Here is a 22842-nt window from a genome sequence, read left to right as displayed (position 1 = left end):
AGCCAACCTCACTAGGTTTTGCAGATGGGATCCCAGCAACAGTTTTACCACTGAAGGAATTTTTTACCAAAGTCTCCTGTAATCTCCAAAGAACACCCCAGAAAAATGAGGGAAAGGGGGGAAAAAAGCGCAAGCAAGCACAGTGCTTTGGGCAGGATTAGACGGGAATGAAATAGAGCCTGGGAAACAAACCAGTCCCAGGACAGAACAAAGGTAACCCAAAGACACGCAAAGTCTGTCCCCTCTATAGTGACCATTTTCTGCAACACAGGGCTCATGCTGGGGAAATGTCACGACTTGCTGCATTAGTTGTTGCAGAGAACAACAGCTCTACAGGCACGTCATTAACACGTAATTAACAGAGCAGCGTGTTAAGGCTTCAGGCAAGGAGAGAGAACAGCACGGTCAACATTTCTCACTGTGTCTACACCGTCAAAGTCATGTCAAGAAACAGATAGCAAAGCTCAAAGGAAAGCATGAACCCACCCAACCCCCTCCCAACATTTCTACCCCTGAGCATCCTTCCCAAGGCACTGGTGACTCATCACCGAGACCACAGTCCCAAAAAGGCACAGAATAGGAAATGCTGGATTTAATACGCTTTGAATCGCTAGTTTTCAAAAGGGAAGGTACTCTGTACTATTCTAGATAACAGCTGAACTGCTCAGTGGTAGGAAGGTCAATAGCTGTTTATTTTACCCCAGCAGCGAGCGCTACTGCTGCGACCCCGGGTGTGCTGCGGCAGGGACAGTCCCCCGCCCCGCCGGCACCGGGGAGCGCCCCGGGAGCCGCCACCGCCCGCGGCCCCGCCCGCTGCCACGAGAGGGCGCTCCGGCACCTCCGGCACGGGCTGGGGCCGGAAAGGGAGCTGCCCCGGAGCCGGGGCTGCCCGGGAGCCGGGGCTGCCCGGGAGCCGGGGCTGCATCTCGGGCCACACCTGCTGCGATTGTCCCATTTCCTACATTTTCTCCACCCCTAAGCAGACCGCTGCAGTAAAGGGGCAAGGAGTCAAGCTGAAAAACTCACTCCAATTTCTGTGCTGTCCCACACTGCGTTCGGTACAGAATCACAGAAACGATTAAGTTGGAATAGACCTCTGAGATCATCAAGTCCACTCTATGATCGAACACCACCTTGTCAACCAGACTATGGCACTGAGTGCCACATCCAGTCTTTCCTGAAACACCTCCAGGGACAGTGACCCCACCACCTCCCTGGGCAGCCCGTTCCAATGTCTGATCACCCAAAACCTCCCCTAGTGCTCTTCTGGACTATGTCCTCTTGTCCTGCCACTGGCTGCCTGGGACAAGAGACCAATTCCCAGCTGGCTACAGCCTCCTTTCAGGTAGTTTTACAGAGTGATAAGGTCACTCCTGAGCCTCCTTTTCTGCAGGCTAAACAACCCCAGCTCCCTCAGCTGCTCCTCACAGGACTTGTGGTCTAGATCCTTCCCCAGCTCTGCTGCCCTTCTCTGGACACATTCCAGCAGCTCAACATCCTTCCCAAACACAGGGGCCCTGAACTGGACACAGCACTCGAGGTGTGGCCTCACCAATGTCAAGTACATGTGCATGACCCCTCGCCTGGTCCTGCTGGCCACACTATTGCCGATCCAGGCCAGGATGCCATTTGCTTTCTTGGCCACCTGGGCACACTGCTGGCTCATGTTCAGCCAGTGTCGACCAGCACCACCGGTCTTTCTCCTCTGGGCCACTTCCCAGGCACTCTGCCCCGGCCTGGGCTTGTAGAGGCCAAAGTGCAAGAGCCAGCACCAGCTAACGCCGCGGCCAGCCCCGGGCAGGCGGTGCCGGGCCGCGCCCCCACCCCTCGCCAGGGGCCCGATGGCAGTGCCCGCCCAGGGCTGGGCGAGGCCGCCTCCCCTGGTCCGTGACGGCACAGCCCGACCGCAGCCCGGCCCCGCCCCGGCCCCGCCTCCCCCAGCCCGGCCTTAGCGGCGGCGGCGCGGCCCGGCCCCAGCCCCGCCCCAGCCCGGCCTTAGCGGCGGCGGCACAGCCCGGCCCCCGCCCGGCCCCAGCCCGGCCCCAGCCCGGCCTTAGCGGCGGCGGCACAGCCCGGCCCCCGCCCGGCCCCAGCCCGGCCCCGCCCCGGCCCCGCCCCCCCAGCCCGGCCTTAGCGGCGGCGGCGCGGCCCGGCCGCACAGCGCGGCCCGGCGGGATGGCGGCGGCAGCGGAGCGCGGCCGCGATGGCAGCTGCCACTTCCAGCGCTCCCGGCTCCTCTGGATGGTCGCCATCATCTTCGGCATGGTCGTCCTCGGTGTAAGGCGCGGCGGGGGGAGGGAGGGAGGTCGTTCAGAAGCCGCGGGGTGTGTGGAACAGGCTCCCTGTACCGTCCCGGTGTGCGCGGAAACGCCGCTCCCTAAGATAAACTGCGGGGGAAAGGAAACTAGAGGTGCTGCTTTGGCCAGGCAGGGGGAGGCTGGACAGAGCCGTGCAGGAGGGCCAGAGTGAGTGAGAAACCGCTTGGCCTGCGAAGGGAAGCGAGGCCGTGGCGCTGGAGGCGCGTCCCGGGCGCGGTCAGAGCATCCTGGGCGCAGCACCAAGCGAGGGTTTGCGGGGCAGGTGCCCTGGGAAAGGGGCTGCAGCATTCCCAGAACTGGGAATTGAGGCACCGAGCGTCAGCACAGCTTACTCCGGGACAGCTGTGGGGCATCAATCCATAAGGTGCATTTACCCGTGAGGGCTTTAGGCACAGGTTGTACGAACTGGTGTTGGAAAAACACACGAGTTCTGTCACCATGTTGTCTTAATTTCTAAAAACAGACTTCAGCTAAGTTAGGTTGGATTACTGGAGTAGGGATATTAATGGCAGTTTTGATGTATCTTAAAAAGTTTATGAAAGTCATCCATTGACTTTCACATGTTGCGATTTTCCTTCTGTTTGTGTATGGATTGTCTAAACTTAAGAACTACCACTGTAAAAATGATGGTCAGGGCAGGTCAAGCCACTCACAAAACAGTGTTTGGACTGCTTAAAGAAACAGAATGAGCTTTAAGCAGATTCCCTGTTTAAACCCATCATCTTGCCACATCCTTGGCATAGCTAAATTTATGTGTAGTGAGAAACTGCAGCATTGATACCAGAAGCGAGATAAGGCAGTGTGAACTTTGGCCTGGCCTAGCGCTCACTTTACGTCCCCAATGGACTCTGAAGTGCACAGCTCATCCTCCCTGGCTTGTGGAAGTCAGGGTGCACAGTGGCAAACACTGCGGACAGCTCCGTGACAGGAAAGAAACCTGGAAAGAAACGCTACATCTCTGGTTTTGGGATTGTGCTTAGTTATCTTCTGTGCCCTGTTAAAAAGAAACAAAAATCTGACATTTTCTTTTTCAAGGGACAAAAGAAGAATGACTGATCTTCTAGTTTTAGATAAATAGTTATTCCTCCTAAACAGTGTATTCATTGTTTGGCTTCTTCAGGTCACTTACCTCAGATTAACTTCTTCAGGACAAAGTCTTTTTTGCAGCTTCCATGTCTAATAGATAATGAGCTTACTTAAATGCCACTTAATGTGCAGATGCACTCTTGGTACCCAGACTGCAACCTTAAACTTATCCCCTCAGCATCCGGTGTGTCAAGGAATAGAAATTTCATAGTTGGAATCTTTCAAAGGCTACTGAAAGAATATGGGTCTTGGAGAAGGTTAATGGAATGAAAGAATTTAAGTACTATGAATAAATGAACCCTACACCATGGACATGGGGGATGAGGGAGCAAAAATAAAGCTATTTTGAAGGTTAAATTGGTAGTACTTCTACCTTAAAGTAAGCTAACTACATTGTTGGTTTGTTTTGTTTTTTTTTTAGTGGGTAACACTTTGGCCTTCAACTATACCTTATAGCTATTTGGGAATATTTGGTACCTTCCTTAATTATTTAGTGGAACACCACCACAAATGGGTATGCTACGGGTAAGTTCTATTTGACTGTGTAATTATTTTGCCTCTCTCTTGTACTTAGTCTGTGTTAGCAAGCTTTCCTGTAACCCAGTTGTTAATTAGATTTAAAGAGATCTCCTTTCATGCTCATTATAATTAAGGGTGTGGGGTAATAAGTATGTAGGAGACTAGACAGGCTAAGACCAGTTTGGTAGTTTAAAAATTGAACTTGGAATTTGCCATCAATGCTGTTTTAGCAAGAAAGGGAAAAAATGTTAAGATGCTACTTTTGATGACAGTTATTAGTCCAAAGTTATCCTTGTACCACCTACTGAAAGTGGTTTTTTCTCAAGCTGTTGCTTGAGCAGTCCAGTTCTTTCTTTAGGAATCTTCTTTTTCCAGTTTCAATTAAAGAACATTTTCTACCCTGATACTCATTTATCCTGATCCACATGAGAAATAACCTGCCGAACAAACTGCATAGTGCTAAGTTTTGCTGAGTTACAAAGCTGAGTTTTTGCTACTTTAATTAACAAAAGGGCTGGAAAATATTTCCTTGAGCTCACTGACTTCCTGTAAAGACACAAATCAGTAGGGCTTTCTTGTTTATTGTGCCATGTAGAACCGTCATCTTTTCTCAGAGCATCTTTGCTTTAGCAAGGTATTGAATTGATCCTAACTGAATATCCTGTGTAACTTTTTTTTCTTCAGAAGCTTCTATATGAAAATTTGTGGGCCAAGTGTGGCTTATCAAGTCACATTATATATTCTGAATCTATACATAGAGTTATTTTCATAGAACTAAATCTGTAAAAACTTAAGGAGCTCCTTAGGACCACTAAAAATACTTGTGTAAGTAAAAGGATAGATTTTGCATGCTTAACTAAGATTAACTTGTACTGCTTTCTCTAAGCATTTGGCTTTTTGGCTTAATCTGTGCTGAACGTTTTGGAAGCATAGTGGGTCAAGGCTTATTGCACAAGTTACAGTTGCTCTGATTTTCTCAGTGGACTTCAGTTTCTTTTAAGTGTACACATATGGAGGTTTTTTAAGATGAAAAACACCCCAACCTTTCTAGGTTAAAATAATTTGTCGCTTCAGTGCTTTCAGTTTTATATTCTCTGCGTAATGCATCTTGGATACAACAGTCTTCTCCCTAATTTTCCACAAAATAAACCATGTTTTCTTTCCACCAGGTTCTGGGTATCCTGGTTGATTCACATAGTGGAAGCCCTCTACGGTATTAAGTTATGCCAGTAAGTTGTTCCCTCCTCTCACTCCAGCATAGGTTCTCTGCAAAGGATTTCTGAATCAAGTGACATAACCTACAGACTGGTTTTGGTGGCTCTCAGCAGCAGTATGAATTCAGAGGATACTGGTAAAATTCTTGTTGCAGTGACAGTTTGCTGTCCTCCACAATTGGTTGCTGCCAATTCTTCCAGTGGTTACTGTCTTGCAGGGCAGCAAAACCAGGGGCTGGCAACTTGCAGAACCAGCAGCAGCAAGGTTTGCCAGAGCTTGTCTGGCAGCCTCTGACCTCCCTGTTCACTGGGTAACACTGCTGCTCAGGAGGCAGGGGGAATGACAGATGGTGTAGAAATAGTGAGATAACTTCAGGTGTTACAATTTTATCAGATCTTACCTCATCAGGATTGCAATACTGCTAATTACACGCTTAAACCATTGTGTCTGTATTGTGAGGATACAATTGGACACTTTCATTTGGGGACTGTTTAATATCTACTTGTATCTGCAGGTTAGTGGGATAAAATGCTCAAACTAATCAGACTATACAAGCAAGGCCAACTAAGTCTTACGTTAGGATAACAATTTACCTGGAAAGGAGTGCTGTCCAAACCCATCGTCCTGCTCATTTGACTTGTGCTTGCAGTAATTCGGAAGAATGTAGATACTGGTTCTCATGCTCTGCAGGGTAGGTGGCCAGTCTGTTTGCCATGATAAAAATGATGGGATTCCACATCATTTGGGTCATTCACTGCTGTCTGTCCCAGGCTTCTCAGGTGACAGCTCTTGGAAGCAATGGGATTTTATTTCATGGAATGCTGTATAAGGGTTGGGGTTTTTTTTAAGATAGTAGAATATGGATGAATAATTTCTGCCTTCAGAATGAGAGTTAGTAATAATTTGTGTTTATCAGACTCTCATTTTAAGTTATGTAGCTTTGAAGTGAAAACTTTAAGTCTGACTGTGCAGATAGATGGGTATTTAGGCTTAAGGTGATTCTTTTAAGTATGAGGAAGCTTGACTACCAATGAACATACCAAATGAGTGTACTGTAATTAGTTTAACCAATGAAGTTTTACAGAGTAGTGTTAAAACCCACAAAAAAATCTGCACAGATAGCCTGCCCATCATCTCATCAGGAGTGCTGCTTTAGATTACCTAACAGCTATACTTCTATGAGCACCAAACACCATTTATTTTTACTTATGTAAAAGTGATGTCTACTTGGCAGCATCACAAAGGAGGCACAAAGAAAAACTGTGAGGACTCAGATACAAATTCGCTAATCAGCAGTAGTATTGTCATTGGCTCTTGGCCTGTATTGCTGCCTATGGTCTGTTCATTAAGCTTGCTTTGTAGCAACAGGTAAATTTCTTAAGCCCTTGTTCTCTAGTTTCTGCACTAATTTGAAAATGCTGCAGCTGAGATTATAAACAAAAAAGGTTTTCATATCTGGTAAGACAGTTTAAGAATGAACATTTAGCAATGTTGTGTTAATCAACCCTTGGGGGATGATCATTTTGTATGTGTTAGGCTGTGGAGCAATGAAAGCTGAAGTGTCCTGGCCATGGTCAATAGAGGGGCCTCCTTGTACACTGAGGGGTTTTAACACAGCTATGCCTGATGGAAATGTGAAATCTCTTGGGTTTGCTGTCATGTTTATAGTTGTTCCTTTCAGTAGGAATACTTCTCAAGAACAACGAAGTGGAGGAAAAAATGACAATGTCTGTAACATACAGAAAAAGTCACATATGTTAAGTTAAAACTAACTAATATAGGAAGGTCTCTTCTTCATAAATAAAGTGAAGTGCCTTCAGCCCCATTATGTGTCTTTTGTCTAGCCACAAATTCAGGTACCAGTGCTTCTCCATCCCTCATCACACAGTCATTGCCAGGTCTCTGCCCTGCCAGCCTACAGTCTGCCTTAACTACCACAGTCAACAAGAAATTGTATTCAGACTTGTGTGTTAAGATCGGTATTAACCTGATTAACCAGTTTCTTTGTTCTTTGTACACAAACTTCTGGGATAAGTAATTTCAAATAGCATAAACTGAGATTGCAATTTGTATATTGTTGAGGAACTTGTATGCATAGAATTTCTGAAAGAGCTGTTGTTCAGTAGATAGCTTAAAATCCTAAACCCACAAGAACCGGTCTGTTTAGGTAGCACAGGAAATGTCTCAGTAGATGGAAATTAATGTGCTAAGCTGAAATGTTTTAATCCATTCTGAATATCTAACCTTACTTTATAAGTACCACTATAGCCTGCAGGACTATAAGTTTTGTGACACATTTTATGCTTTTGTTAACGTTACAGATCTAAAGGAATCACTGACCCGGCTGTTCAGTTTCAATGGTTCGTTCAGACCCTTTTATTTGGATACGCTTCCTTTGGTCTCCTGGTGTCTTACAAGCCTTCAGCCAAGAAGCAATACTAGAAGATAATGAAAGAAGTCACTTCTCACGTACTTCATCCTCATTTTTCTTAAAAGACCCCCACATACATGTCTAGGTGCTGTAATTAGCAAAATTACATTCCTGCTGCATGATGCAGTGGCCTTCTACTCAAGCAACTCTCCTCTTACTAAGCAACACAATTATAATTCTCAGGGCCCTGTGGGTAGTTCAGTAGAAAACCAGCCCTTCAGTCTTGGCACTGCCAAATTTCAATCCTATTTGTTATGCAAGAAGCCAAAAGTTGCTCCTCTGCAGATTTTGGCATGTGTTCGCTGTCACTGACAGCTACTAGTAGTGATTGATAAATTACCTTTTAATGAGGAGAACTGTTCTTCTACAACAGGGAGGTTATTGAGAGCCACAAGGCAGCTTGCACCTGTTTTGCAATAGGATTTAAATTTACCTATATTTTCTCTACAGGACTGTTGTTGGTGTTGTTGTTAAAGCCTGGTCTTCGTACTTTGTTTTGTCTGCTTATTTTGTTCCACAAAGGACAGACCACTGTATTGCTGCAGGCACGTTGAAAAGACCATGTCTCAGCTCACGCTGAGGTGCAGTGAGCTTGGATACATAAAGCACTTTAACTTGGTTTAATACACGTGCCTTAAAATTCATGCAGCATGACCTCGTCTTCTGAATGAAGATTTAAAGTTATGAGTTATTATAGTATAGAGTAGCTTTGAGGGCAGCTTTTTCGAGAAGTAATTTATTATCTAAAGAAAAAAAAATTATCATTCAAGAATCTAGCTGAAAAGTTGATATTTGGAAATGAAATTAGATGTAGTGAATAAACATATACCACTGTTTCCCAGATGCTGGTCTTCTGAAACCTAAGGTTGAGACACCATCATAAGCACCCCTCAAGAGTATTTCCTGTATGTGTAGTGAGTCTTCCATCAGATTGTCTTTTAGTTTTGAATATCTGAACAAGAATTTAGCGTGTGTAGTTTTAGCACTTTTAAAAGGAATAACTATTTAAAATACTAACTCTGGTGTGGGGAGTAGTTTTGCCATGCTACTGTTCTGGAAGAAAGGTAAGAAAAGGTTGTTCTTTCTCTAACCTCTAAGAGCTCCACAAGGCAGTAACAAATAACCTTGTGCAGTACCTACAGACTGTAACACTTCCATGTGAGAAGCCTTATTCGAGCACAGGTACATAAAGTTTTTGCTTTCAGTGGGTACTAAAAGCATGGAGAACTGAAGGGTTTGAAATGGTGGTTTGTTTATTCTGTTGTTGTTGAATGGTAAACTGGTAACTTTAACATTTTATAGAGAAGTAGAAACTCATTTAGTGGCTAGAAATCCAACTAGAATGTCAAGAGCCTGAGCTACATTTTACTGTGTAACCTTTGTCTTAGTCTGTGACCCTGGAATAAAGATTTCTAAAAAGTGAAGAAGTTGTTTTTTTTTTAATTTATCATAGAAATAAAATGCCCATGCAAAGTACATAGACCCCTTCTTGGTATCAGTATCAGTGTTCCCACTTGGAACATGCAGGATCAGCTTTCCAGAGTAAGTCCCATCACTCATACTACTCTGCCTTCCTCTCCCATGGCCAGTCTGCACTCCAAGCACTTGTCAGGCTTACCCTCAGCCCTTCCCCTGGGTTCTGGAGAGGCTACAGGTAATCACAGCTCTCTGAAGTTACCCACATCCTGTTAGACTCCACCTAATTAGGCAGGCTTCCTTTTAGACAGGCAATGGCAAAGCTTCCTCCGTGCAGCCCAAGGAAGCTACAGTAGGAAGCTATAGTAGAAAAAAATATGTACTGCCTTAGTTAAAAATATGACCAAGCTAGAACAAATTCTAGCCAGGCACTGGTATCAGCAGCATTTTTTGAAGCATTTTTTGTTTAGCGTGACAGATTTCAGCAGCTTTCTGCATAGAGCTTTTGTTGGGCATCACTTACCAAAGATTTTAGAAATGCAACTGCCAGGTATTCATCTACCTTCAGACACTTTCTCTCCCCAGCAGCAGTTCAGTTTTAACACTTGTTAAAAAAAAACTCCAAACAAACCAAAGAGAAAAACCCAAACAAAAACCAGCCAGTGTTTGCTGTCAGCTCTGTCCCAGAGCTGTAACCAGCACAGATGCCTGTTTGCTAAAGTTTCACAACGCCATCCCAACTGCAAACCTGAGCAGCATGGGATAAGCAATGCTGACTGACCTTGAGGAAAAGGAAGAAACCCATAGCATGACAAGACTGAAAATAATATTGAATACCATTTCTGAATCAGTGTTTATAGCATCCTTAACATCACGTAAGAGAAACATACCCTTAATACGTTACAAAATTATTTTAGAAAGCTAGCAGGAGCATGAATCCACTCGGCTCACAAAGACACAAGTTACCGGCTACAGGCTCTTTGGAAACACTTCTGGTTACCTCAGGCATAAGCAATTTCTTCAGGCTATTCCAATAGCAACAGTAAAGGATTACTCTTAATCACTTAGAGCACCTCCTTCCCATGCAATCAAAATGCCCTTTCCTCAGCAGAAGGGCAGAGCAACAGAAGTGTACCCTGTGTTCCCACAGGCTGGGCCGGGTGTCAAACCATCCCCATCAACACCCAACCCACCCTGCCTGCCAAAGGAAAACACTTGCAAGTTGAAGTAATTCAGTGTAACAAAATATTTCAAAATACTGCTTCCCATTGAAAGGAAACCCCAATGAAACACACAGAAGAGCTTTAACTTTTGAAAAACACCACTAAATAAGAAGGTAAATCACCAAGAAAGCTAAGCTGATACTGATAAAGGTTTTCCAGGATGGATTTTTCTGCCAACTAGGCTGCTGAAAGCACTGAAAAATAAATGTTGTTTAGACATCCATTTCAAAGTGAAAACAAGAAAAAAACCGACCCTTACTATGAAAGCTTATGTGCAAGACTGGGTATGCATTATATTAACAATGTAAAGTAGATGCCAAGAAAATTTAAAGCAACCATGCCTGTTTTTTCTAGACATATTAAAAAAAAATCCCCATTCATTATTTAACCTGCACTGGAGATCAAAAAAAATCATTTCATACAAGTCAAAATAACCCCATCACTTAAAACAGTACTTTTATGCTGTGATTGCTTGGTAGCTTTGTTGCAGAAGAAAACAAAGAAACTACCCCAACCTATTTTCACCACTAAATCATGATACATGGAAATGAGTGTAATTTACTCCTTAAAGGTAATTAATCCAGATCAGCGTGTTTGGCAAATCACTGCTCAAATCAAGCTCTGTTAAGGAGATCTGGATATGTAGATCAGGATATACAGCATCAGCTCAGAAACACTGCTGAGCCTGAACAGAGGCAGTGAGAGGTCTCCCACCCATTTTCAAGAACTACTTCTAGAGCCTTCAGAGCTGTAGCCAATTTTTGTGAGGGAGCGATGAAAAACTCCTCCCAGAATCTCAGTATGTTGTCTTGTTTTGCCTCTTTTTCATGCTGACCTAGATTTTTCTAAACACAACAGGAGTCAACTAAGCCAGCCTTTGGAAATAGTGTTGGTTAATTAAGGGCATTTCATTTGCTTTGAGGCTGGGCAGCTGGTCCCCTGAAGAGCAATAGGGCCCCGGTGAAGCTGGGGAAATTTGGTCACTGCCATGGAGTCTGCAGTGAATTTGACCACTATAAGCAAGCTCTTTGAGGTCCCACAGTGTGATGGTTGTGGGCATTCTGGTACAGTCTCTGTATGCAAGAGCCACATGAACAGCTTGAGAAATTACCACAGCTTGTTGAAAGCAAAAGAAACAAAATCCCTCAGTATTTCCTTCACTCCTGCTCCTCAGAAGAGCAGTAATAATATGGCACAATCCACGTACTGTACTAGACCTTACACGGTCCCTGCAACTCCAAACACACCTACAGCACATGCATGAGGGGAAGAAGGAGGGGAGAGGAGGAAAGAGAGGCATAAGGAACATTATTGTATCACTTATCAGCGTTCTTTGAGATCATTTTCACAAAGGAAAACCACGCAGGTGCCCCTTGAGGGAATACACAGGGTGACCAATTTACCAAGTTCAGAAATCACACAATTTAAAGTGTCCTTCTAAAGACACTCTAGACCTCTTATGAAAAGGAAAACCACGTCCTTCTCCAAAATTTCAAAAGTGTGAAGGATAGGGTATTTTCATAGTTGCAATCTGCCCCTGCACCCACCCACACCAGGCAAGTAAATCAGAGTACCTCTAGAGGAGCTTTCAGACATCAACTGCACAGGACAAGCCCCTCGTATCCTTTGTGTGGATGCACTCAGGTGTGACTGATCTGGCTCTGCCCCTTAAGGACTCTTCCTTTCTTCAGACTGACAGGCTGTATGGGCTCAGCTGTATGGGATGTTGATCATTATTGACATACTTCAAAACATTCATATTTTATTAGAATATTTTCCGAATAGTGCCACTAGTTTTTGCTGCAGTTTTTAAAAAAATGAATAAATAAATAAATGCTTTTGAACAATGGGAAATTCATGAGCTCAGGAGGGAACAACATACAGAAGGATTCCTCCCCTCCTTTGAGATGTAGCAAAAGGTTGGGAGCACGTGAAAGCAAAGGTTTGTGATAGAAGAAAACTCTACAAAGCCAATACCCTATGCATGGCAGACTGCTTACAGTTAAACAGCAGAGAAAGTGACAGGAGAACCAAGGCCATCAAATAAATGACTGGCAGGAATTACAGCCCAACCCCAGAGAGTTGCAGTTTCCTTTTCCCTTCAATAAACCACATGCCTGTGTTTGGGTCTAGCAAAAGTTTAACAGTAACAGGTCAAATGCACTTACTGCATTGTGGGATGGGGAGTTTGTGGATCTCCCAAGAGCAGTAGGCCAGAAGGCAAGGTGCTGCCTGGGAGGACACACCACCCGCATGGGGAGATGAACTGCTCCTGATGCTGCAAAAACATGTACTGGCAGAGATTTAGATGTTAATCCCCAGCTAACAGGACCTGGCTGAAGAAATGACGGAATCAGTGTGGGAAGAGATTTTGTTTCAATTAAAGATACACCTTGTTTGCATCAGTCCTGGGAAGAAGTTGTGCTGTGCCCCTGACAAGCAGTGTGTGCCTAGGACAGCTCCCAAGGCTAAGTGGCTTAGCCCCAGTGGAACTGCCTGGGTCAAGGCATCCTCTGCCACTGCAGACAAGACCGTGCACTTTTGCCAGTGCTTTGCTGCACCCTGGAACTGAAGGACTGGTTCCCCAAAGTTCGTGATGATTGTAATGAGAATCTCTGAGAGCTGATCTCGTGGACTTCCCTCACCCACCTGAGCCCAGCCCAGGACACCCTGCACCCTGTCCAGGAACACAGCTAAGCACAGCCAAGGCCCAGCGCAAGAAACAGCACCTTGTTCTATGCCAGTAAGGAGAGTCCATGCTGGACTTCCACCCTGCTGGGGAGCAGGCCAGGAGTCTCCCCTGCCACTCCACAGGGCCAGAGCAGCCATCCTGCCCAGCTGGGCTCTCCTCCCTGGCAGCTCAGAGCTCCCCCCTTGCAGGAGTGATGTGGATTTTGAGTCAATATCAATGACAGATAGAAGAAAAATATTAACTCTGATTTTTTAAAGTGAGGCTGCTATCAGTATCACACAAGAGAATGACAAAGCTTTCATTGCTGAGGTGGCATAGCATAATTTTAATTATTTTTTAAGTACATACAATGCTTAGATTTATATTTTGCTGATTTAACCATTAGTGAAATTTTTACATAATCATTAAAGTTATTTTTCAAGGTACATAAGAACACTCTATATAAAAATACTTCTTGAAATAAAACCACATTATTAGATCTTTGAAGTGCCATAGATCTTATTATGTTTCATAATTCAAAAAGGAAAAGGTTAGCAGCACAGGTATTTCACTATTCTTTCCAATTGCATACCTTCATTTAAATGTTTCGTTTTGAGGGGTTTTTTCCCTTGGAAGATCTTCATTTTATCTTTTAAGCCAATGAGACTTGAATAAAGGCAATAGAGAGTGAAAAAAACCTCTGGTATTATTATATTCACATACACTGCTTATCACTGAAGAGTGATTTACACTTTAAAGTATGTTTATTCTTAAAACAATAAAAATAAAACCAAACTGCAAATATCATGTTTGACATTTTAAGTACCTTCTGGACATCACATTCCTTCCCCCCACCCCAAACACATTTCCAAAATCATATAGTGATTTCAAGTGCATTGATTTTTGGTTACTCTGTGTGCTACATCTTCTCACCCCAGGTTTGTGAAGACTTGCTAAATGCAGTTCCCATTGATTAGGAAATAAGTTGTTAATGCTCTGATCTTCTAAAACAATAAAGTCCAGGATAATATGAAACTAGAAACCAAGTATCTAGACAGCAGAACCTGTTGGCCACTACTGAGAACTTTGGTTGTAAAGTTCCGTTTTCTTCTCATGTAGGTACCTGAGACACCCTCAAAATTTCCTGAGACTTTTGCCAAAAGACATGAGAGGGTAATTAGACCCTTATCTATAGTGGGTTTACATCCCCAAGTCTGCTCTTTGATGATGTGGTTCATTTCTTGTTCCAATGGAAATAGCAAGTATGTAATATAGAGTCTGTCATCTATTTCTATACAGATTTCTTAAACTCTTCTGACAGTGGAGAAAGGAGTTGTGTCTGACAGGCTGTGATTTACAGGACCAAGGCCTATACCCATCATTCTGGATGGCAAGAAGGGAACAAAACAAACCATTGGGGCATCAATAATTTTTAGTTCCATGTGCAAACCAATATGGTCCTTCCAAAACCAGACTAAATCTGTAAACTTCTATTTTTTTGTCCACCATTTGTGAGACTCTCTACTCCTGCTCCTTTGTGAACCACAACAAGACGGAGCAAACAGAGTATTTCCAGAAAAATAATACTGCAGAGACAGCCATAGTGCTGCCCTCCTCATCCCATCTTGCCTGTGTAAGTTAAGCTACAGAGAGAGATGGATCAAAGAATCACAGAATGCTTTGGGTTGGGAGGGACCTCAAAGATCATTTAGTTCCAACCTCCCTGCCATGGAGTTCTGTTCACTAGACCAGGTTGCTCAAAGCCCCAACCAACATGGCCTTGAATCCTTGCAGGGATGGGCCATCCGTAACTTTTCTGGGCAACCTGAGTCAGTGCCTCACCATCCTCACAGTAAAGCATTTCTTCCTAATATCTAATCTAAATCTGCTCTCTTTCACTTTAAAGTCATTGCCCCTTGTCCCATGCCCCATCCAGCTTTCCTGTGGGCCCCCTTTAGGTACTGGAAGGTGCTATAAGGTCTTCCCACAGCTTAAGTTAAATTCTGCCCAAATGCAAAGGCACAGCTGTGTTGTGTGCACATTCAGAAGAGGGCCTGAACTGCTCTTACATTTCTTGCCATCCCACTCTGTTATATCACTTAGTTGGTCTCTGCCTGTAGTGATAAAAATGGTATTTAGGCCAATGTGTTCTTTGTTAATTGCATTAGCCATGTGCCTAAGACTTAGGCTTCCTCTTCTCCCAGCACTGCCTTTGGCTATTAACATGGCTATTAACATTTAAATATATGTCACTATTAACAGTGTACTTAATCTGTCAGGTGAGAGGGATACAGTCTGTTTTAGACAGACTAAGATGATCAGTGGAATGCTAACTACAAAATTCACATGGGTACAGAGACCCTTTTTATATAGAAAAACAAGCCAGTTTATACGTTACTTTTTATACTGAGTCTCCAAAAGCAGAGGGAAGAAATACATTTGTGTTCTGTTCATGAGGTCTAATCATACTCAATACTTTTTTTTTCAATTTCTGCAAAATATTTTAGAATTTTATTTTGCAAATAGGATCATTTTCCCTTGGGAAAAAAGTTAATATTATATTGGCTTTTATCTTCCAAGGGTTTTTCTGTCAGTTTAAATCACCTTCTTTTAGCATAATTTTTCCTCACATGGTAGCAAAGATCAGAACATAAGTGTGTTCAACCCTACACACATGTATACATATATATTCCTGAAGCAGATTTAGCAAACAGAAAACTGCTTCTGGCTTGGAAACAGAAAATTTCTGTACTTGTAGTGTGGCTAAGTCCAGCAGAAGGAGCTGCATTACTTTAACAAGGGGCATTAAAATCAAAAGACCTTTTGGAGGTCCATATTCAGATGTAAAAAGAAATGCCTTTTCCTTGCTTGTTTATGGAATATCATTGGATTCTACAAACTAGCTAAAATCCAGGCAGCCAGCTGATAATGAATCATGGAATTCCAATACCAGCAGAGACTAAGAGTTTCCCTTAGCTAAACTAAAGTTTTGAGTTTACTACATTTTGAGCAGGAAATAAATATCCTGAAACTATTTGCTAACTGTCCAGCTTTGAAAGACAATATTTGTTCTGAAAGCCTCAAGACTGGGGCTCTGTAGAATCCTTGCCAGAGGCCCTCATGCCCCCCCCCGCGCTGTGCCCGTCACCGCTCGGTCCAGACAGTTCTGGGGTAGCGTTCCAAGAGCACATTCCTCAGCTGGGCTGTGTGGATCTTGTCTCTGGTCTCCACAGTGCAGATGACCTGGAAAAAGAATTAGGACCATTCCTGATGGCATGGCAGCAATCTCAGGCAAATTTCCAACTTAATGCTAAAACACACTCATAAAAAACAGTTCAGTAAAATCAGTTCAACATAAAAACTCTGGACCTCACTTTCACTGTCTATGCAGGTAAGAAAACTGACACTGGAGACATCTGGGGCTCTTCCAGCCTGTCTGCATGACCATAAAACCTTCCAAAAGCCCTGCTTCATTGCCTTCAAAGTTTAAATAAGACAGGCTGATCCTCTGCTGGCTCCTGGGCAAGGTACTTGTCTGCTCTTGGCCTCCCTGAAGACATCTGTTGGTAGCTTCTCTCTTCCGTTCCCTGGGGTATGTACGTGGCATTGCTGCCACCTCACCCACCTCTGACTCTTACCTCACCACATTTCTGTATTCCTAGCAAGTGTTTGTTCTAATACCTCCATCCTTCAAGCATTTTATATCCTCCTTCTCTTCTCTCTCATGCAGTTATCCCCCAGTTCTTTACCATCTCTGCAATATTCTGGCTGGTTTCACTTCTCACACACCTTCTTGCTTCATTCTGGTTTTTGTTTGCTTATTGCATCACTCCTAGTTTTCTTTTATGGTTGTTCTGCTGCTAAATAAAACTAAACTCAGGCAAAACTAATCTTGATCATTTTTTTTAATTCTTCACTTTCCTCCACAGGTACTGTTGAAATCCTGTCATGTAGCCACTGAAGATAATAACTTCAGTGGCATTTTTCCAATTTTTCTATAATCTCTCCTTTTTGCATACTCACATCTTTGCCCCATCACTTGAAAGCCTGGGCACTAGCAAAGATGAGGCACCAATGTGAAGGTGCAGAAGGAAAATTATACTTCACAATTTTAGACTCCTAACTTCTATCACTGCTGGCCCTGCTGGAATTATCACGGGTGTCAAAAGTGCCACACGGAAAAAAGACCTCACAGAAACATGGAAATCTAGCAAGGAAAGGAGCCAAGATAAGTCATGGTGCAACTACAGAGAATTCATTGTAACAGACAAATCTCCAGAGAGCAGAGAAAGAACGAGCATGGTAACCTGATGGTGGGCTGCTCCAGACATGCCCTGTTAAAATGTTCCTATCAGAGCTGCATCCTTTTTAGAAAGCAACAAGGCAAAAAATACTCAAATATGTTTACAAGGACAATTCTAAATAAGAACCTCAAATTCACATTTTCTGGAACTTCTTAAAAATAACAACAAACCTTTAGCAAAACTGTTGATGAAAATATAAAACACTCCAAGTTATTCTAAATAGCCATAGCTCACTTAATTAGGAAACTGGCTACACCTTTTCAAATATCCATCATGAAATAAGCCACATTTCTGATCTGGTCTTGTAATTCTTCACCTCTTGTGCTGAACATAGTCCTATTTGATTGGTTCTTTGGAATGCAAATTAGATGCTAATTTCTTTCTTCTTCAAAAAAGTGGGATTTAGTCTCAAGAGAAGGGCAGTCATAGAGGAAAAGTAATAATGCGGAAAGAGAAGAGAACACAATGATTGGGAAAAGTATCTGAGAACACCAGTGTACCAAACACCCATTTTCCATTCCCTGGTTCATATTAAATCCCTGAAGCTTTGCAATCATATCTTCAAGAGGACACACTCATCTCTCACAGAGTCTGGAATTTTAAAAAAGCAACATTTTCCCCCTTCCACAGCAATCACGCCTGTTTTGTCCTGAGTAGATCAATTACTGCTCTTGGAACCAGTCTGGACTTGACAGATTCAGCCCTGAATGTCTGGCAGCAAGCAGTTGCTGTGCCCTGGGAGCAAGCATTTTGATTTATGGTTAATTATCGTCTCTGCCCTTTCCTTTCTGCTCATGATGGAAACCAGGCAGACCTCACTAGACTGGAGCCAGAGAGCTTGTGAACAGGTTAGATAAACACTGTCTTTTTGTTCCGAGCATGCACCACATCCAGCAGCTGATATGGAAGATACCATGCTGTAGTGTAGCATAAGAGTAGTAACAGCAAGAGCAGTGGTAACAACTCCAGAAATTCATCTGACTTCTCACAGTTGTCAAAGAGAGGAATAGAGAACGTTTGCTCCCAGCAGGAGTGAAGAGAGAATCACACAACACCTCAGGGCAGCTACAGATCTCAGCAGCAAGGAAGGCAAGATTTTACTTTCTTGCTTAGACTAAGACAATTTACACTGCAGTTTTACTTTCACAAACTGCACTCTCTTGTTTGCTTCACCTGGGAAGCATCATTTACATGAGCGTCCAACAGGGCACCCCTCACATTCAGGGGGAGGTTAATGAGGTTATATTTATGTGGGATGAAGAAGCACCCCAGTACTACTTACTATAGGAGGCTGCATAGCTATCAATGACCTAAGAGTAAGTGGCCCAAAATGGTCTTTTTTAAGAACAAATGGCAGAACCTATTGCCTGATCTTTCTTGTACACCAGACAAGATAACCTATGACAACTAGAGAAAAATTTACTTTAAATTTATTTCATACTGATGAGCCCTCAGAACTATGCATGGGATTTTTGAACCTGCAGAGCCCTTATTGGCTGCCAGGCCGCCTATGCACAGCACACCTTTCTTTTCTGTGTATCAAGAAACCCCACAAACCCACCAACAACAAGAGTGCATTTTATGAGTTTCTCTCCTACATAGCACGTCTTTGCTGGATTAAATAAATAAATAAATAAATGTCTGGTCCAGTAAGACCATTAAAATAACCAGCCAGATGGATCTTTTACTGCATTTAAAGTTCCATTCCCTGTGGCAGGTAATCTAAAGATTCGTTCCAGCCAAAGGGTTTAGTCAGCCTGTAAGTTTTTGTCAGAGAAGGCCTACAAGTAATTAAAGACAGAAGAGATTTCACTGAATATGGATGGCTTGTGGGTTTTATTTAATGACTGGAAGTAATTGAGGCAGCAGGACAAAGGCTAAAAAAAAAAATAAAGGAAAAAATTGATTACAAGTTATTACTGTGCAACACCAAAATCCAGATGCATAAATTCAAATACTCATAGAAATTACACTGATTTCAAAGAGAGGAAATTTCATAACTTCCCAAAAGAAAGAAATTTGCAAAGTTCTATGCTGAATAGGGAGGGCACCTCTACTCCCTCTTAAATGCAAGTTCTCATAATGGAGGCACTTTGCCTTTTAGATCATATTTTCCTAGATTTTAAAAATGAATTTGGCATGCCTCTCAGCTCCCTGATGCCTACTATCTGTAGGTTGTGTGTGCAAATAAAAACAGTGGGTGGACATGCTGAGCCAATGTCAGAGAGCAGAGGAAATGTGAGTAGTCCTGCTGAATCAAGAGAGTTCAGTCTTTTGTGCTTTTCCAGGCTCAATGTAAAGCTAATACTAAGTAACTAGTGCAGTTCTTTACGTCTGGGAATCATCCATTGAACATTTGTATCCTCCTTCTTTAATTCTAGAAATCATATTCATTATATTTTCTTAAGCTGCTGTTGTAGGATTTGCATAACTTAGTAATCATGATACACCACATTTAGCAACATTATAGGTTTGTTTGCATGAAAGTCACTGGAGTTAGGAGTGAAAACTTTATTTATATATACACTGGTTTCAGTTCTATATTTAGAAAAAGGGGTTTCTTTTTTAAAAATCAACAACTGGGCAATTTTCTGAATTATTCAGTAAACACCCAGCATAAGTTACTTCACATTACCGATTATTTGGTAACAGCAGCTCGGTTGATGGTTTGGGGATCAGCTGTCAGATCATCCCCAAGGTCAGAGCAATGGAATGCTTGAGAAAGAGTGCAGCAGCTGTCAGCTGCTTGTGCAACCTGAGCCCTTATCTTTTGGCAATTGGTGCATTCAGGTCGGCGAGCAGGAGCACGAGCAAGCCATGTTAGGTAAGGCAGGGAACGGTCCACCAGGAACGCTTGGGCCCTCCCCAGAGCCAGGCTCCAATTCCCCAGCTGGGGCAGCCTGCTCTGTACCACAGTCTGCTGTGGAACGCCATTGGAGAACATGACCGAATTCTTCTGGAGGGCCTCAGAAGAAACGGAGTGCTGAACTTCCCCCTCCCAGTGTCTCCATTCTGTAGTTGGGGAACAGAGCATGGAAGCAGAGCCTTGCCCAGGGTCATGCAGGAAATGCTTTAGGAATGATAGCATCCTTCTGCACACTGTAGCTGTACAAATGCCTGCTCCTCTGTATTTGCTCCACAGGGCAGTAACAGGGAATATGTTGGCAACTGGGGACTCCAATCCAAAGGATTCCTTTCCAGCCTTTACAAAATGCAAGTTGGCCCAAACAAATTTATTTAAATTGACCAGAGCAGACTAAAATAATTTATTGAGTTCTGGCCTGAGGCGAATGAACTGTATGAGAAAAAAGGTATTACACCACACAAAGCCAGGAATTCCAGCACCACTGGGAGAATGTGTAATGTTACTGAAAGGAAAAGGAAATATTTGATTTATGACTTAGCATTTTCTTGCACAGGCAAGAGGGACAAGTAATGTGGTGGATGTTCTTTTTACAGCTGGTCTCTTCCAAGTTCTTCAAAACCACAGTATAGTGAAGGTCCTGAGAGGTATGAAGTGAACAGACCAGATAACCCATAATGTCAGACAGGAGTGAGGTCAGAGGGAGCACTGCCACCACTGCAGTGCAAAAGCCACCCACTGAAAAGCTGCTGGGGCAATTCAGGACCTTGCAGAATCCTCCTGGACCTGCCAGTTTGATTATGCTGTAATTTCAGTGGTGAGAAGACTTTTCTAGAAAATTCATGAGCTGAAAGATATTTTTTTTCAACTACGTTGCACAAGTCCAAAAATTAGACCTCATTAAGCAGGCAAGCTGCTGATCTACTTCATAGCAAAGAACATCCTTACCTTATTGAGTTGTTGATTTTGCTCATTGACTTCTGAGTCAATAGTAATATGAAATTAAAGGGACTTAAAAGGTTTTAAAGAGGTTTACAGATGGAAGCAATTTAAGTGATAAATTGTCCCAATTGAATCTCAGGAATATTACTGATGGAGAACAGAGAAGTTCACAGAAGCAAGTTGTAGCTTCCCCCCATGAACTGGGTTGTCCTTTAGATCTCTGTATCCATTTAATTTGTGATATCAGATGATTTTTTTCATTAGCCTTGATATTTTTTTCTGTCTAGATATTCCCAGCCATCTAACCTCCTTCAACAGCTTTAAAATGTGAAGCCTACCAAACCAGTTATTTGTCTGATTTGCTAAGAGTTATCTATTTCAATATAGGGACTTTGGAAGTAGCTTCCTAACCAGTCAGGTAAGAATGAATTAGGGTGTAGTCCTCTGCGTGAAAGAAATCCAGAATGAGTCACAAGGGAAGAGAATCTAAACTGGAGGGATAAGCAGGCAGAATCCTAAAGAAACTCCCATATTGTTCTCCAAGGAACACAAGCAGCTGATCCCTCTGCACAAGGCACTTCTTCATCTAATATAGACACATTCCTTATTTTTTATTGTAAAAAAAAAAATCTCTTATTTTTGTCATTAAAATGTCCCAAAAGTTTTTTTTTTCCAGAAGCGTAATTTGAACATAAGATTCATTTTAGAAAGTCCTTACTATTTTATAAAATCAGACTATCAGAAAGGATCTTCCCACAGGGCATTCCACATGTGAACTAGAAGAACAAACACTAACCCAGAAAGGTATTTCACTAGAATGAAAAAAACCCCCAACCAAAGCAGCTCCATCATCCTGATAAGTGACTAGAAGCCAAGTTTCTCTTCTTTGGAAATAAAAGACTAAATCTAAAAGGATGATTAAATACTGAGGCAATAATCTTGACAGGACAGATTTAGTGTTTCAAATAAGCATCTATGCTCGCTGGTCTGTTCTGCCAAACACCCAGTCTATATCCACAGTCAAAAGCACACATTAAAGTCAGAATGAAATGGGTATAGCTGCAACACCTTTCTTGTTATTGCCACCAATACAACACAAGGTGGTAATTTTGGTTCTTGATCCAGGTTTAAATTCATGCTTAATTTTAAGTGCTGTGATTTACATAGCAAATGCTTAAGGTATTTTGATGACACAGGTCTTTGGCTCTTAGAAACAACAAAAACAAAACATCCCTCACATGTATTGGCTTTACTATGAAAATATGTACTTTTTCCTGTATCTGGATAGAGCAAATTAATTTTGATGCTTACATATAAACTCTATATTTTTCCCTTTTTGATTACATGTGTTTTAATTTTCAAAGAAAGCTTCACAATTCACTAGGTGTCACCAGACAGAGCTGCCTGCAGATGTCTCTACGTCTGGGTCACTACTTTGTACTTCACATCTAATTATCCAATAGCCTCTCCCAGACTGATTAAAAGCCATCATGCAAATCCAATATCCAATTAAATTATTCAGGGATGCAAATTCCTCCCCTCAACCTTTTTGTAGTGCAACACTGTCAGATTCTTCAAGTGGACAGTCAGTGAAAATACATTGTGTTCAAAGTGCAGAGAATAGCACATGGCACTGTTTTCACTCAGGGCCTGTATTTACTAAAAACTAAAAAAAAAACCCCAAAAAAACAACAACAAAAAAAGCCAAAACAAAACAAACAAAAAAACCACCTAAGACTGTAGATTTTGTTTAATTTGCTTAATAGCATTAATAAAAACTACAAGCCTCACTCCATATAAATAGTGTTGAAAACTTTATACGAGTTACAGGGTTTGTTGAATCTAGCCTTCAGT

General features: G+C 42.6%; 2 protein-coding genes across 3 annotated transcripts in view; one reads left to right on the top strand and one right to left on the bottom strand.

Annotated features, from left to right (window-relative positions):
• Window positions 1-2144: 2144 nt before the first annotated feature.
• Window positions 2145-8993, top strand: TMEM254 (transmembrane protein 254). The gene is made up of 4 exons (XM_039554147.1): window positions 2145-2277; window positions 3826-3929; window positions 5093-5152; window positions 7460-8993. Exons 1-4 carry the CDS (start codon window positions 2176-2178, stop codon window positions 7578-7580), a joined length of 387 nt encoding a protein of 128 aa, XP_039410081.1. The 5' UTR covers window positions 2145-2175; the 3' UTR covers window positions 7581-8993.
• Window positions 8994-13201: 4208 nt separating this feature from the next.
• Window positions 13202-22842, bottom strand: part of LOC104690224 (putative threonine dehydratase) — a 31925-nt gene continuing 22284 nt past the window's right edge. For both annotated transcript variants that reach the window (XM_019286640.3, XM_019286641.3), the window contains one exon: window positions 13202-16122. In XM_019286640.3, the coding sequence (XP_019142185.1) occupies window positions 16024-16122 (99 nt within the window). In that variant the 3' untranslated portion in view covers window positions 13202-16023. The remainder of the gene's footprint in view (window positions 16123-22842) is intronic.

The sequence above is a fragment of the Corvus cornix genome, chromosome 6 (genome assembly GCF_000738735.6).
Source record: "Corvus cornix cornix isolate S_Up_H32 chromosome 6, ASM73873v5, whole genome shotgun sequence".
In the NCBI taxonomy this organism is placed as follows: Eukaryota; Metazoa; Chordata; class Aves; order Passeriformes; family Corvidae; genus Corvus; species Corvus cornix.
Note: the sequence above shows the minus strand (reverse complement) of the source record. Positions and strands in the feature narration are given on the sequence as shown.